A 16,540-nucleotide genomic window follows, 5' to 3' on the forward strand; every position below is an offset into this window, starting at 1 on the left:
ATGCAGTGTATGCATATAGTCCCCATAAAATATTTTTGGGATAGCAGCATCACATCCCCACCTATTCCAGAAACAAAATGCAACTGATGTATCCAGGCCTAAGTGTCTACATTCTAAATCAAATGTAGCCTGAACACCGTATTTACAGTATTTCCAAAACACGTGAAGTACCAAATATATATTATGAAATCAAAGTTCTAGTTCAACTCACAAAGTGCATTTAGTTACCTTCTTATTTTATTCACAAGTCAAGAAAACTCTTTTTGTATAACAGAGTCAATTTACTTTTCCATTTTAGTACTTGAGATTAACAAACACTTTAAGACTGAGTTTCTCGGAAGTCAGTGCATACCTACACTGTTGCAACCAACCAAATTCATCTTAAAGACTTCTTTGTGAACGTTTTGGCTATTCCTTTATTGATAAAGACAAGTTTCTTCAATCTTTTTAGCATTTTAGAGTCTCTCTTCCATTAAATAATAGTCCAGTTAAGCCGAATGACAGGCATTCAAAACTCAACCCAGTGATACAGCTTCCCAATTGGCATTCAAGATCTGTACATAATTTCCTTGCACTTTGGGAAGATTCTTACCAAAACATTATTAGTTTAAAGTATGCTATAAATAGAAAGTAATTTGATCTATTAGACAAGTTCTCCCCATTACCAAACAGTTCTTCTACATAGGACAATATGAATTCACAGAAGGGTGATCAATACTGCAGTCCCATTTTGTTCCTGAAGATACATATTTGCCACAAAAGGAGTATGAGTTCAGTGGAGGAGAGATTTAAGTGCTTTTCCTTGAGCATAAAAAAAAATAATCTTACTCCATTTTAATTTGTTCATCAGGATAAGACTCATGAGATGCAATATCTTGTTTTCATGAGGACCCATGGGGACTACTAAAGAAAACACTAATACAATTACATCTGTGTCACTAAGCATATTAACTGACTCTTGAGACAAAGCTGTATTTTCCAGCATATAGTATAGCTACATTAAACTTACTTTTCCCTCATGCACATATACTCCAACTCCAACGGAATTTTGAAAATTCAGAAAAGTTATGTTCCTTTCTAGACTGACAAATCTGCTATGTGACATTAAAAGTGTCTTTTTGGAAGGACAAAATGAAAAGCAGTACCTTATTTTCTACTCTCACATAACAGAAAGTGGTGTCACATACCTGTCTGGAAACAGTAGCACGTCATGCTAACAGTCTATCAGGTCTGAGAAACAAGATGAAATATGGAAAGTGGAAGCGGGGAGTTGCCAGGTGATCTAGCAAAGGCTGACTGCACAGCAGTTAGGCAAGTAGAAAATTATGGTTGAAGATAGTCTAAAGTTATGCTTTGAGTTAAAGAGCAGGCTCAGGTTCTCACATCAATGGGCTTGTCTACTTTAGGATTTAAAGGTGTGCTAGAATGTTCTAGCTAACATTTGATAACTAACATATTCTAAAAGTCCAGTGCAGACAAGGTAGGTATATAATTTAACATGTGCAAAACTGGTCAAATTAAAGCTTAGGCTTAACACATTATAAAGTATGCAGTTTCTTAGTGCTGCAATATATGAGTTTCCAAATAAACGACTTATTGTAATTTTTAAACATTGTGAAAGCATTTCCACTGGTCTTGTGTTTGATAAACACTTATTTTTACAAGATTTAAATACTGGGAAAAATGTAGGTCCTGAACCTTCAAACACTTAAATATGTGGTTAACTTTACACAGTAAGTAGAAACTTACTTCAACAGGAAGAGTCCTTTTTTATCTGTCAAAAATTGAACTAATAATTTCATACAAACCAATGTGTACTAAAATCCCATAAATTCAAATGACTAAAGTACTCAATTTGCAAGAGGAAGTCATTTTTTATTTAATTTTAATTTTAAATGGTTTGTATAAAGGCAACCAGAAATGTAGTTTCTCCATTTTGATTTCTTCATTTTTCAAAAACCATGTCAGGCTCACTGCTGAATGCTCATGCTTTTAAAACAATAGATGATGAATACCAAATATGCCATCAGTAGTATATTTCCCATTGTAATTTCACAACTAGATTCAGCCACTGAGGTATATGGGACCCTTCCCCCACTCCCAAAAAAAAATTAAAAAACCAACATGTAATCATCAAACAAGGGCAAATATTTCTTAAACTAAGGTTAGCCTGAAAGTTTCCTTCTGTCCGCCTAACCAAATAAGATCCAAGGCAGCCAAAATAAAATGAAACCCAAAAGCTGCAGGCACCATTGAGGAAATTATTCATGTATGTTTCAATCTGTTAAATCCAACTACACTTTTGCACTTATATGCACAAAAGACTACAGATCAAGGAATTTGTATAATTCAGCAAGACAAGAAATATCACTAGAGAGTGACAAGATCTAACCACAGAAGTTAATCAATTTTTAATACAGAAGTATCTTAAGGATCTTTGTTTTAAATACAAGCAATGACTCTCTTCAGAAGAGAACACACTGAGATGCCCTGAAGTATCAAAATTAGAAAGGTAATTAAGGTTAAATCAAATGTAAATCTAAAAATACAGAAAATGGGCAACTCATGGAAAGGTAATGCCAAGTGTGCTGTCCTCAATATGCTGAATTTAGTATTACTATCATTAGGAATTATACACAAATCTGTAGCATATCAGAGGACAGAAGTTGCAGAGCATTGGAAATATATGGAATATCTTGTCGAGATAAGTCCATGAAAGTAATTTAAGTGAGAATAAAGCTGGATGGCAGGGCAGGGAGACGGCCTAGACAGCCCTCTGCTAATTTAAGACAAGCCCTTTTTCTGTCCAGCAATCTCCTGTGTACTTAAACAGACACACCCCTCCATACTACACACACTCCCTATGTCCTGAGGCATCTAAAAAAAATGAACACAATTCTAATAATGTAGTCTTTTAGAGATATTTCCATCTTTCTGAAAGAGAAATCTATTATAGGTCACTTGAAAACTACAACCGTGCAAAAGCAATTTGTTCATACCAGTCTATTGTAAAATCAACCTGATATAACCCACCAATAAATGCTCATGAAAGCCAATCATTAAAACTGGCTCATTTGTGTTTTATAAACTAACTAAATTCTAAGTGTAACTTTCAGTTGTGGAAGTTTCATTAAGGGTTTTAAAATGGCATACATCAAACGCTAACTACATAAGAATTTCTAATCGTGTTTTAGCTCATCAACACACACACAATTAGAAACTGTACTGTAGACAAAGAAAAAAATGTATTCCTTGTGTAAAAGGATTGTAAATTGTAGAGAACACATGATAATACAGATAAAAATCATAGGATAAGCCTTAAGTGTTACATTACTAAGCTTCATTAAAATGGTCCTCAAAGTCTGAGCTTCTTTAGCCATTCTAAAAAGACTCCAAGAGACCATGCACTGTTTATTTTTTTCGCCAACTGTTGTCTTGTAAACTATCTACTTTGAAAGTCCATGCATGCATAGATATTGTTTCCTATTTCACCGAGAGATACAAAGTTTATGGACTGTAGTCTGTTCTAAAAATGTATCCATCAGCAAAAGTAACTTGCTAAAATGTTATGCATGTATATACTGAATATATCTTTGTTTAAAAACTGAACATACATGGTAAATAGCTAGCATTTTTTCATCCTCTAATATTTTCAGGGAGATTATGCAGGAAAAACCAGGTGTTGAATTTTCAGACAAATGCAACTAAACAGAAGCAGTAAGATATAGTACAGGGTAATTTCTTACCTGAAACTTTGTTTCTGAGCTCCAGATCCACCAATCCAGAATGAATGGGGATTCGAATGGGTTTTCCTTCTCAGACTTGTCTGTCAAAAGAGAGCAGCCAATCATCTTCAGCTTGGTGTACCTACTTCTTTCTTGAACGAAATCCCAATTACGTACTCCTATTGCTGTTAGAAAGACAAGGCAACCACTACAGCTTACCACAACTCCAGTAGCAAGTAAATTTGAGGGGTCACCGGATTGGTGGATCTAAGACAAAGAAACTAATTTACAGACAAGAAATTGCTCTTTCCCATGCCCTAATCAACCAATCCAGAACAAGTGCTTTTTGGTCAAAAGAATCGCTTTATCAAGGGTAAGAGGGATGAGGACAAACTACAACTCAAAGAATGAAGCATATGCTAAAACCTCAACCACCAGTTTACACCCAGGGAATGTTTCATTAATTACTAGAAGGCTAATTTACAAGTTTCCAAAACAGACATCCCTTCATAATCCAAGATGCTGAGCTTCTCTATTAAAATATTGCTCTGCTAAACTGCCTGCACATACATGCTTTGAACCATTTTACGACAATGATTCTTCGTTTTTTCTCAGGGTCCCAAAACAAACAATTTTTTCCTGTGTGCCAGTAGTAACAGGTAACCTTCAAACTCTTCTAACCTGAATTATGCCAGAGTTCAGTGTATTTGTAGTATCACTGTCTTGCTGAAAAACTAGACATAGAAGACTCTGATAAGATAATTATCTTGGCCAAAAGAGTGGTTTATTAGAAAAATTCTTCTTTATACTGCCAAAATCAAGTGACAAAGCCTAAAATCAACGGCAGTTCATACACTACCTTTAGGTGTACATTGAGGTAATAAAGTGGGTTTAAGTGGCAAACCTATTAGAGAAAGCCTTCAAGAACACTAGAAGATGGATCCTGCAGATCTTACTGTGCTTCTTGTACCAACTGTGGATGTTTATCTTACAGAGATTGAACTCTTTGTCCAGCTATTGCTCAAAAAGGCTAGTTTCAAAAATAGATACTCTAAGAAATTATTTATCTTCACATTAAGAAAACTTTTTTTTAAAACTTGAGAAGATACTGTGGGGGCCACAGAAAGATTTGTATTGTGTTCACCAATACTTCTGATTTCATCAATCCCTCCCACAAGCCAGTCTACTGATTGTTCTTATATCTCCACAGGGAGTGCCCCATACATCGAAACAAAGGGACTTTAGAGAAAGATGGGAGAAAAACAACTGCCATTCACATTAGCTGCATATACCACTAATTTATAAAATCTGATACTGCCAGAATCTTACTGAGGAAAGGATCTTCTGCACCTTTGTGTTCATTCATTTGTTACTTTATTGCAGACATATTGATAAGTCTGCTGCAAAATAATATTTCAAGATGACAAATGGCCTCAAGAGTTTGACATTAGGTCCAATCTATGATCTAAAAACCTCAGTAGTTACTACATACATCAAAACTAAGCAAGCCACAAGATGTCTAGACACATGAGTCTCAGAGATAAAGAGCACAACATAGCTTCTCAGGTAGGAAGAAAGCCACCCAAAATACCTAAATGAACTATTTATCTAAGCAACAACAGAGTCAGAGGGACATGAGAAGGAATAACCAAGTCACCACGAAGGCATCTCCTAAAAGTTCTTTGGAAATATGCTGCAGCATAGGCCTCAATTACTTTGGAAGTGAATACCTGTGTCATGGAGAGAACTTGAAGGTCAAATTTTCCTTGTTAGTTTTAGTTGCCTGGGGAGAGAAATCTTCCTGTTTAATAATTCTAATCAACTATAAACTGTCAATGAACCAAACTGATAAACTATTTGCCATACACAGTGAGAATTTAGATTAAAACGTTGTACACATTGCTGCAACAGACTAAAACTTCTATTTGCATCGCTACATATTTTAAAAAGCCCAGTAAACTGTTAATAAAATAAAGTCATTCTAGCCACTTCAGAAAAGTGTAAATCCCACAAATGACATACAAGTTGTAAAGGTACATGCAGACCAGAATTTAATATTCAAGGATAAAATTGATCAAAATTAGAATGATTGATGCAGCTATACGGCTCACGGAATTGACACAGAGCGCCTTTGACTTCTAGGTCACCAGTTCAAAAAAAAAAAAAAAATTCAGGTCAGCAGTGACTTAAAATTGGCCCTAACAGCAATTTGGCAGCTTATGTAAAAAGAGCCTGGGTCTCAATTCCTAGTGAATAGGAGGCTGCATCAAAAAGACCACCACAATTTGCACCATTACTTGTACAAAATGGGCCTTGGTAGCTCGACTACCTTCTAACCCCAAATGGGGAAGGTTGAAGCAAACTAGTGCAACTGTGGAGAAGCTTACTATTGCCAGAGCTATACCTATCCATGAATAAATGGGTGTCTTCAACTGTCCCCATTTTTAATCCAGATCTTTTTACTGGAAGCAAATTTACTTCATAAAAAAGTTAGTGCTTTCTCAAACTAATTCTTTTAAGTATGACATGCATTCAAGTATTTTAGCACCACAAGTTATTGGGTGTCTATTACTAAAACACTAGGAGATAACTTGTGAAATAGTACGAGGAACACAGTAGGCTGTACAACATAACAAAGCAGGTGAATCAAAGTAGCCACACCAGGGAGGACCCACATTGGGAGGGAGGATTTTGTTATGCCACAGGCTGGCAAAATGTTTACCACAAATCAGATTTCAATAAAATGTCCTTAATACTAGCATAGGTTAATTTGGGAAGTGTGTCCCCCAACCAGAGAAGGAACAAACTGAAAAAGTATGGCCATGCCCACTTCATCAAAATCTGAAAAGTTCATAAAAGTGAATATTTTCTACAAGTAATGAACCACTAGCAACACCAATATGTGCACACATGACACTGAGAATTTAGAGAATAAATATAAAACAGATAGTAACATCAGTATAAAAGAATGTCACTGTAGAAAAATCTAGCACATAAGTATGCTATTAAACATTCATTTAAAATTACTCCATACACATTCCTATTTCTCTCCCTTTCATTTGCTTCCTCACTCCCTTCTTTGAAAAAAAAAAAAAAAAAAATCATGCTAGAGCAGCACACCCTTACCTCTATGCTTCCTTATTCTCCCAATCTTTTTCCTTTCTTGTTGGCATCTTTACTACACCAGGTACTTCATTTAGAACTTCTGGGTTGCAATGTAAGGCTACGTTTACACTGACGGCAGCAAAATCGCTGCCGCCAGATCAATCTTTCAGGATCGATTGAGTGGTCAGTGAGACTGAGTAAGTCCACCCCCTCAAGTAGTGTAGCACTGAACAGTGTGAACAGCGCGCAGAAGGGAAGCTGAGCAGTCGACGTCAGTTACGCAAACTACTCTGCGTAGTTTGCGTAACTCCCGTCAACTGCCGCCAAATCGCACGGTCAGTGTGAACCAGCCCTAAGAAGCAACAGCAGTTTCACTTTGCATACCATACCACAGTGCTTAAAAGCAGTAGAAAAAAAGTCTAAGATTAAACTCAAGATGCCATGCTAACAGTGACTTCTGAAGTCGACAACACTATTGTAGTAAACACTATGCAACAAAGAACAAATACCAGATTGATATAGCAGATAGCAAGAGTGTTTCAGAGGACAGGGAAAGAAAGGAGGAAAGAAAAAAGGGCTCTGCATCGAACCTTCAAAACATGTCCTCAAGCCTCACCCATGGCACAACCTGCACTGAGCCAATTTATTTAACAAACCAGGCAAGATCATGTAATGAATGCCAGAAGTCCAAGTCCACAGTAATGCTTATAATAATCCTGCTTAAGGATGCTGATAGGATCAACACTGTCATGGAAATATACAAGGTACAGGGGATATGCCAGGCACTTCCAAACAGTTTTAGAAATAGGAGAGACTAAACTGAAAGTTTCAGATCACATAAGTGCAAGATGACCATAAGAATGCACTGGCATGTAACTCCATAGTCCTCGCAACACTGCTGTCCATCAGGTCTACAACCAACATTCTACACTTTAGAGCTTCAATTTAAAAATATTTGGCGCAAACTAACCTATTTAGAACATTCAAATCAATTGTCAGGCAAATATCTCACTGGTGTCTTGTGTTCAGTAAAGAGTTTTGAGTGCACGAGGCAAATTGCCACCAATTGAACTTGCGCAATTTAAAGTGATAATTTCATAACCAGGCCAACAAATGCAGCATCTGTTACTTCTTCCTCTCCATGACTGGTATGGCTGCTAGTAAAAAAATAGAGGTCAATATTTGGAGTGTCACTCTTCCTTTTCCCTAATCCTTTTCTGTACCCTTGAACTCCCCCTTCTCAGCTCCACACATCTCAATTCCAACACACTTCCCATCCTTCTCACTCTTGTAAATCCTTTTCCTCACTTTAGTTTTGGCATTCTTTCCCCAAGATCATGCCTTCCTCCCCCTCCCTATCCATTTCCCTCACTCCATCACCATCACCCACGCTCTGCTGGCTCCAACCTCAACAATCTCATTCCTATTCATTTTCTTTCCAACTCAGTCCTTCTCCTTCCTGATACTGCCTAGCAATCTGTGTTCTCTATACACACCTCCAAACACTCTTTGAAATGTGGCTGTCCTCTTCTGGCAGACTCAGTAGCTGCAGTCTTCTCACATCTCCTGCCCCAGAGACAACTACTCTCTCCTGCAACTTTAAGCCATTTTCTCCAACCACTCCCTCCATTATAGTACACACCATCTCTCCTTTCTTTTTCCTCTGCATGTGATTGTCTACTAACCTGCAGGCTTCTTATTTGCCTTTTCCCCTGACATTTGGCTGCTCTCCTGCCTTTCATCCCAGTCCATTACAAAATAACAAATGATTTCAATCTCCATGTTGCTGACCCGCCATTCTGCCAAAGTAATGACTGTAAATTGTGAGAAGCAACTGGCAAGATTGGTAGGTATCAATCCCACTGACAGAGCACACTCATCAGCTATTTACTCAGGTTCATAACCTAGGAGTCTCCTTAGTTCCTCATTTGCTCCGGGACTTGCAAGTAAGAGAAGTTGACCAGATTATTTTATCAGATACATTTGGCAAGACAAGAACCTCCTTTTTTTTCCAGATGAAGACATGACCATTATCCATATCTCTGTAACCCCCAGATGGACGATCCATAATAAACTGTACATTGGACTGCATCTTAAACCCGTTTGGAAACTTAAGCTGTCGAAAAATGCAACTGCCCACTTGCTTAACAGTGTTTTGTACAAAAAGTATATTACAGTGGTGTTCTAAGATCTGCCTGAGTTGCAGATTAATTTCCAGGTGGTATCTTGAAGGTTTTGGGTTTTTTATGCCCTTAAACGGTTTGGGTCACGACCACCTCCTCCAATTGTGATCATCCAGGGAACTTAAGCTAGCACCAGCTGGTTTACTAAGGAGGGAGCTGCTGATGAGGTGCTCTCAAATGAAACATTTGATTCTGGAATTCAGTTGCCTTCTAGATTGAAGATGGTCAACACACATTGCATGGCTTTTCCAGGAGTAGGTGGAGAGATTTTTGGTGGGAGCTTCAATTATAGTTCTTCATTTATTATTTACATTGAGGCACTTAAATGCTAGGCTGTTTGTATCAGCTGGGCAGAAGCTCCAGACAATAAAAGTAATTTAAGGAGGATGCGTTTCATCAATGAATTTTTAAAACATGTTTAAGGGCAGAAATAGGTGCTTTTCAAATCTTAAATTTTACTTCTAGCCTTTGCCCTTCTATAACCACCCACTCCACTGCCATGTTATGTTTAATTTAGACTAAGTTCTTCAGGGCAGGGATCTGTGTTTGTAAAGTGACATGCACACCAAGAGTGCTGTAGAAATACTGAAGACAGCAAGCTCAGCACTTGAAAAAGTTTGAACATGCTTGGCTTCCTACCTTAATAAACAAGTCTGATGGATCCACAAAGACACTAAGGCCTGAGAATACAGATTTATGTTTCCACACTTAACCAGATCTTATGGTATATCATTAATCTTACAAATATGTACTTCATTTTATATTACATATACAATATTTTCCTCTCTAGTGCCTCCTTTCACAATCATACATTATGCAAATCACAAGTCACCAATAATTTTTCTGCTTCCAATTAAGATACATGGTGATAAAATGAACAATGCAGTAGAATGAAAAGGACCCTTTTAAACAGAAAACAAAACACAAAAGTTGTACCAATAATCTTTGATTTATATTTCTAATGGTGACAAATAGCACAGAATGATTTTTACTAAAAAGATAATGAAACTGAATGTTCATTATATTCAGAGTTTAAATGCCATTCAGAATTTAGAACCAAACAGTATCATTTATCAAAACTGATGGGTGAAAATTCTGCTCATTTTCATATCTTCTTTGGATGAAATGTAGAATATAATTTGATTTCTTGAGTGTGACAGGAAGGCTAAGGTCACCGAACTTTACAAAATGTAATTCAAAAATGTTATTTTTATGACTCATAGAAGTTAGGGATAGAAAAAAAGCTTTTTGGACCACTCCATTCAATTATCTATCTGTTCTGGTTACTTCCTTACTATGTATTTTCTAGTGATTTGTCCAATCTATACAATGCATTTCACCAAAACTGTGTAACTACTACTTTACTATGATATTTTATATTTAAGTCATGGCAATTTTGTCAGATTCATTTTCATAGTCCAGATGGCATATCTGCTGCAGTCTAGAAACAAATTAGACTTCCAGGTTTCATATTTCCAGAATATGTTCTCTAAGCAATGTATTTCATGCCTGTAAATGAGGCTATTCATCCTTATTTACCACTATCGCCATATGAAAGCCACACAGTAACATTGCTAAATGATCAACCTTTTTCACCAGAAGTTAAGTATTAGTAAAGTTAATAAGTCAAGGTGGAAAGATCTGCAGAAGTAAAATAAGATTATCTAAAACTCAACCTGTCCTATAGAACATTTAAATAAGTGAGTATAGGAGCACATTCATTAAAGCTTAATTGGAACGTACCATAGCTGCAACTTAGAAACCTTAAAATATTTCACACTTGGCTTTACAAATAGAACCAGTATTACCACCACCAGAGTTTGCATTCATTTTCAAAAAATTATCTGTCAAGCTAAGGAACAATTGAAAGCTAGAACATAATGTTCTGAAACTCTAATGCAATTAACATGATACATTATCTCTTGTTTATCACGGAATTCAGTCACTCAGAATTACATTCCAGTTGCTACTGAGAATACTCACCACACATTTGAAAAAAAAAGTCACATATATAATCAAATATATATTAATTCCCAGCCTAGGAACAAAAAGATGCTGTAACCAAAATGCACTGTATGCCAATTGCTATATCAAACAGGGAGGCACAAAAAAGTTTGTCTTTATAATCTAAATGCTCTTATCTTATTTCACTTTCAAAAAACATTCTGAAATTCAAAAAGCACTGAAATAAAGCTTGTGTTTCAAAATGGTCTCCATTTTAGAGATGCTGGCTAGCATTAAGAACAGTTGAAAAAAAAAAAGCTTGCATATTCTATTAAAATGGCCTTGACTATTCTTTTTTATACATAGTGCTTTTCATCTGTGCTTACTTTACAGTTCCCACTTTTCCACAGAATCCTAAATCTAATATCCCTTTTGAGAAACAAGGCAAAACATTATCAAGTTGTTAAAAATAAATGTTTGTTTATGAAGACTGTGTAGATTCAGAATAATGTTTAGCTCAGGAACAAAAGTATTTTTTAATACTGCCTTCACTTGCACCAAAATAAGTGTAAAATTTAGTTACTATTTACAAATGACTGTTTTCTATGGAATAATTTGTAAGGTACAAGTTTTTTCCTTAATCCTATTAAAAATTTTATTTTTATGAATTTGAGACAGCAGCAGCTCTGGCTTTCAGCCCCACACATTCACTCTTTACGAGCACTGCAAGCACATACATACATTAGCCAAAGTAACTGTACATTTTATTGGATTCCTATTGAACAACACAAAGAAGTTTTGATTTTTGTTCCTTAAAGAGATCCAAAATCTTTTAAAGTATTTTTTTTAAATCCCATCATTGCTTTTTTCCCCATTTCCCAGAATTGATCATAGCTAGGCTTGCAACAATTAAATCATTCAAAATTTTTATTTGCTTGTTAGTTAGCACCACAAAACAGAAGATATTATTAAAATGGTGGTGAGGCAGCCAAAACACCTCCAAGAAAGTTAAGTAAAACAATTCCACCTACCTGGCTCAAACACCCTTTAAATTTTAGTACACAACCACCCACCATTATATGGTGCAAAACAGCCGCTAGAATTCAACTTGCATATCTGAGATATGTAATGCTTCCTTACTTGGAGCTACATAAAACTCATTCCTGAACAACTAGATTCTTCCTCCAACTGATAACCTTGACTAGTAGCACTAGCTAGTTTGCAACATTATAAGCCATTAACATGAAAGCCATTCTGATGTCATCAACATTAAAATGTGGGACCACTAAATCAATAAGGATCAAGGAAGTAAGTTCATTAAGAACAGCTATTTAGCTACAGTCCTCAGTGATTAGCAACAAGTTAATGAAAAATAGGAAGCATGACAGTAAAATGACTGTCAGAGAGGCTCTTGAATTTCTGCTACTTAGTAAAAGAACAAGACATAACAATGCTCAGCCATGATGTGCAGATTTTATAAAGGGAGTTCACAGATTTCCCAAACCAGGTAGTTTGCTCAGACTATATTACTAATAGGATGTGGAAGTGCTTAAAGAATGCCAACCTGCATCATCTTATACTTATACAGCACCTATCATACATCCAATCCTCAGTAAAAGCATGCAAGAGATCTTGCTATCTACATTTGTTATTTGCTTCTTTGAACAGAAGATTAGCCATACTGGATCAGACAAATGGTCCATCTAGTCACGTATCCTGTCTTCCAACAATGGATGGTGCCAGATGCTTCAGACAGAATGAATAGAACAAGGCAATTATCGAGTGTAGCACCTAGAAGCCCCAGTCATTGACAAGACCCCATTGTGCTAGGCACCGTACAAACACAAATCAAGGATAGCTATGCACCACCATATTTAACTTTCTAATTAAAAGGTAATAGCTTAGTGCCAGCAAACTAATACACAGAAAATATTAAACTTGATCATCCTTTCTAATACTCTCCAACCACTAATTTAAAAACACACGATTTCCCTCTAAAATTATTTTATTCTAATTCCTCTAACATTTTGTAACCACTCTTGATATTTCTATAAAGAATCCCTCCTTCAGTCCACTTCCCCAAAGCCAACTTTCTGCCAACCTAAATTTAATGGCATAAACATTTAGTCTTGTGGTACATCAACAATAGTACCCAGGTTTCATTAAGTTACACACAGTTTGAAGATTTATTTATTGCATTGAACAATTCACAAAAGGTTTACTAATGCTGCTATTGTAAAATATAAGTTGAGTCAGTGTATGCTTGCTCACTCAAATAAAAGAAATTCTCTTTTCAAACAAACTAGAAACTTCAGTAGTAAAAGTAATTTCCAAAAGATTTTGTATACCCTAGTCACTGTAAAAATACAGTATTAATTACAAAATATATTTGGCTGAAACAGATCAGAATGCTAAACTATAATTCAAAGATAAACCCCTTTACATTCTTGGTAATCAATTTAAGCCAAGTGATTCAAAAATACTGGGTCTCAGAGACTGTTTCATTATAATCTATACTGAAGAGAAAGTTTAAAAACAAGATGCTGCATCTCAGGAGAATCTCCATGAACAAAAAAAGGACAATAACTAAATGCTGATCATCATCTTGTTTAAAAAAAGCATTTGTTTAGCATTTTTTAAAATATGTGTCCACATAATCCACACAGGTTGCCAATTATCTGTAGAATTCAGTAAATCTTTTAAACTACTTGTCAAATCCTTAAAAATAAAAACAATCACAGGTACTTTTCAACCGCTCTCATGACGAAAACTTTGAGATCCTGGTTGAGGGGGGTTCCATATTTTTGGGAGGGGAGAGGTTTATTTGTTGACTGACGGGACGAGGGTGTTTCTGGCGAACAATGAATGGGAGAGGGGAGAATTAGGGGGAGGGGCAGAGCACAGGAGCAGGACTTGGGAGGGTGCCAGGGTGGGGGAGGCCCGTTTGTTGGCGCTAGGGGACTCCCTCGCCTTGGGAAAGGCTAGGGGCTCCCGGAGTCCCTAAGCCCAGCCCCACTCACCGAGCCGCCAAGGGGGATGATCCCAAAGCTCGCACCTTCCACAAGGCCCGGGTGGATTCAAATGTCACCTTCGCTCGGGGCGGTTAGGAGGGAGGCCCCCGCCCGCCGTAGCGGGCTTGAGACCCAGCGCCCCCGGCTGCAGGGGCTTGGACCAACCCCCTCCACAGGGCCGGGGCCTACTCCCGCTCCCGGGCCTGCGCCTGGCTCAGCGCGGCACCAGGAGGCCTCCCCCGCCCCGCCGCTCTGTCTCATGCCGGCGGGGCGAAGGGAGGCCCTGGCCTAGGGAAGCGGCAGGGAGGCGCCGGTAGGGCGGCCTCCAGACCGGGGCAAGGGAGGGGCTGTTCCGGCCGGCCGGCGCGGCGGGCGCTCCGGGGGAGGGTCACTCACCATCAGCTCGATGGTCTTGTCCTCGATCACCGAGTCGGGCTCCATAGCGGCGGGCAGCTCCTCGTCCTCTGCCCCCCCCCGCGCCTGCTTCCCGCAGCGCGGACCCGCAACCCGACTAGCTCTGACCTCGGGCCGCCGCCAGCTGCTCCCGTCCCTCCCCCCACCCGCCGGACGCACGCAGTCTGCAGCCCCCACGGCGTAATCGCGCCGCGCGCCCAGAACAGGAAGCGCGCGCCGCACCAGCGGCCCCCTCAACCGGAACAGAACGGCGCGGATGGACTACAACTCCCGGCAAGCTCCGCGGCCCCCTCCGTACACAGCGCGAAGAGGACTATAATGCCCAAAAGACAACGCGGCCAGAGCCTATCGGGGAAGCTTGGGCGGGAGGCTATCGTAGTGCATGCTGGGAGTTGAAGTCTTTGACGGTAGAGCCAGGATGCAGATTCAGGAAGAATGAGGAAGGGTCACAGACTCAGGTCCCTTCATTCAACCCACCGAGGCTGCGAGGCCTGCAAGGCACTCCCTAGCCTAAGTGGGGATAAGGGGATGTTTCTAGGGCTGTGAGACCTGGTAGCTGAGAGTACACTCTCCTCTCACCCACCTGTGCCTGTTGCTCTGAGACCCGCCAACAATGACCCCGTGGGTTCTGAACCCGCCATGCCCCGGGGCAGGTCTGTCAGGCAGACAAACCCACCCACCCAGTCTTTGGTGAGAGAGACCTGCAGGATGCTCCATAACATGGTGTGCGGAACAGAGACGCTCCTCCCCCCAGGACTTGAAGGTATTAGGTGCTGCAGGATCCCTGAAGGTTTCTGGGTCAGGGTTAATAACCTGTGGCCATAAGAACCAGATCGGTGCAACTGTGCTCTGGTTTTTTTCACTTCGTTATAGGCCCTGGGGGTCATAAGCAGATTAAGTGTAAATTACATCAGCCTTTCTCAAACTCTGGCCTGAACAGTTTCTGGGTGGGACCTCATCTTGTCTTAGTGATGTTGTTGTATGCTCTTATATTTAAGAACATTCAGATTATTGCATGGAGTTTTCTGTTATAGTCCCTGTGCATTAGCTCTAGCTCCAAATGCAGTGTCTTTCATGCACGCAGGACGGCTTCAGGAACTGAGCAGGATTCCAATTGAGTGACTTCTCCTAAGTGTCAAGGCTATTGTAACACCTCCCCACTGTTCTCAGTGCTCCTCCTATTGGTGCCCAGCTACTGTGGTTCTGCCAACAGGGAGAGAGAAAGGAGATGGCAGCATCCCGCTGCCACTCCAGCCCTTGCCAGAAGGGGACACCATTGTAGGGGGTAGAGGCAACAGACAAATGGAAACTCAAGGGACGGGAACAGAATTGGGACAGTGCTTAACAGGGTAGTGGTTAAAGTAGGTTGAAACAGGAGCGAGAACTCTTACTTTCAGCAACACCAGCCGAGCAGGAGAGAAGGATCTATGCTCTCTTCAAAGCCACCTTTCTTTTCCCTCTTCAGGAGAAGTTAAAGTATGAGGGAAGCAGAGTCTCAGAGGAGAATGAGTTGTGGGGGTGTCACAAGAAATAAAATGGATGAGGCTTCTCTTATATGCCTCTCACTCAACACTTTAAAGCTCTTCCTCTATCTCCAAACACCACTCCATCAGGCTGCCTTTCACTCTCCTTCCCTCTCCAGTTTGCCCCAAATCCCTCCAGGGTACTGCTCTGCACTAGCTGCGCTGGTTCTCCCACCCTTAGCCCCTTTTTTGGCAATTGAATAAATGAGCAGAGAAAAGCTCATTCAGCTCACTCAAAGACATAAGGCCACTTCACTTAATTTAATGTTTTAGTATTCCATTCAGAATTGTGGTATATTTGGCCTAATTCCCAGTTTCCCTGCTTTTGCATTAGGGGCAGCAATGGAGAATGCAAAGATGGCTATATGCCCCCTTTACTGTGGTCTGAGAGCAGCTTTATGCCAGCCAGAGCTGCCCCCTACCCAACGGAGTGTTCTTAGATACCATTTCTGCCCACTTAAAGCCCCTTTGCACTGTTAGAGGGATGGAAAGGAACCTTAGTGTAACTGAGAATTGAGCCCATTTTCTCTAGCTGTTGAATTCACTTACCCTTACCATATGTAAGGGATCTATTAGCCCCTTACTGAAACCGAGTGGGTCTTTTTGGTTGACCATCTCTTGAGAAAGCAGGACCC

The 16,540-nt window shown here is 39.4% G+C and overlaps 1 protein-coding gene across 3 annotated transcripts in view; it reads right to left on the reverse strand.

The window, feature by feature from the left end:
- Positions 1-14,488, reverse strand: part of FBXW11 (F-box and WD repeat domain containing 11) — a 125,209-nt gene extending 110,721 nt beyond the window's left edge. The window contains exons 1-2 of one of the 3 annotated variants that reach the window (XM_067566761.1): positions 14,365-14,424; positions 3,747-3,826 (exon numbers count right to left, since the gene is read on the reverse strand). Coding sequence is in view for 2 of the 3 variants with exons in the window: in XM_067566759.1 (XP_067422860.1) it covers positions 14,365-14,409 (45 nt within the window). In the remaining variant the exon portion in view is untranslated. Of the gene's footprint in view, positions 1-3,746; positions 3,827-14,364 lie in introns of all 3 variants that reach the window. The other 2 variants (XM_067566759.1, XM_067566758.1) reach the window with 2 other exon arrangements.
- Between the last annotated feature and the right edge of the window lie 2,052 nt (positions 14,489-16,540).

This window comes from Emydura macquarii, unplaced genomic scaffold (genome assembly GCF_026122565.2).
Source record: "Emydura macquarii macquarii isolate MOO-44397 ecotype Brisbane River unplaced genomic scaffold, CSIRO-AGI_Emac_v2 contig_2768, whole genome shotgun sequence".
Lineage (NCBI taxonomy): Eukaryota > Metazoa > Chordata > Testudines > Chelidae > Emydura > Emydura macquarii.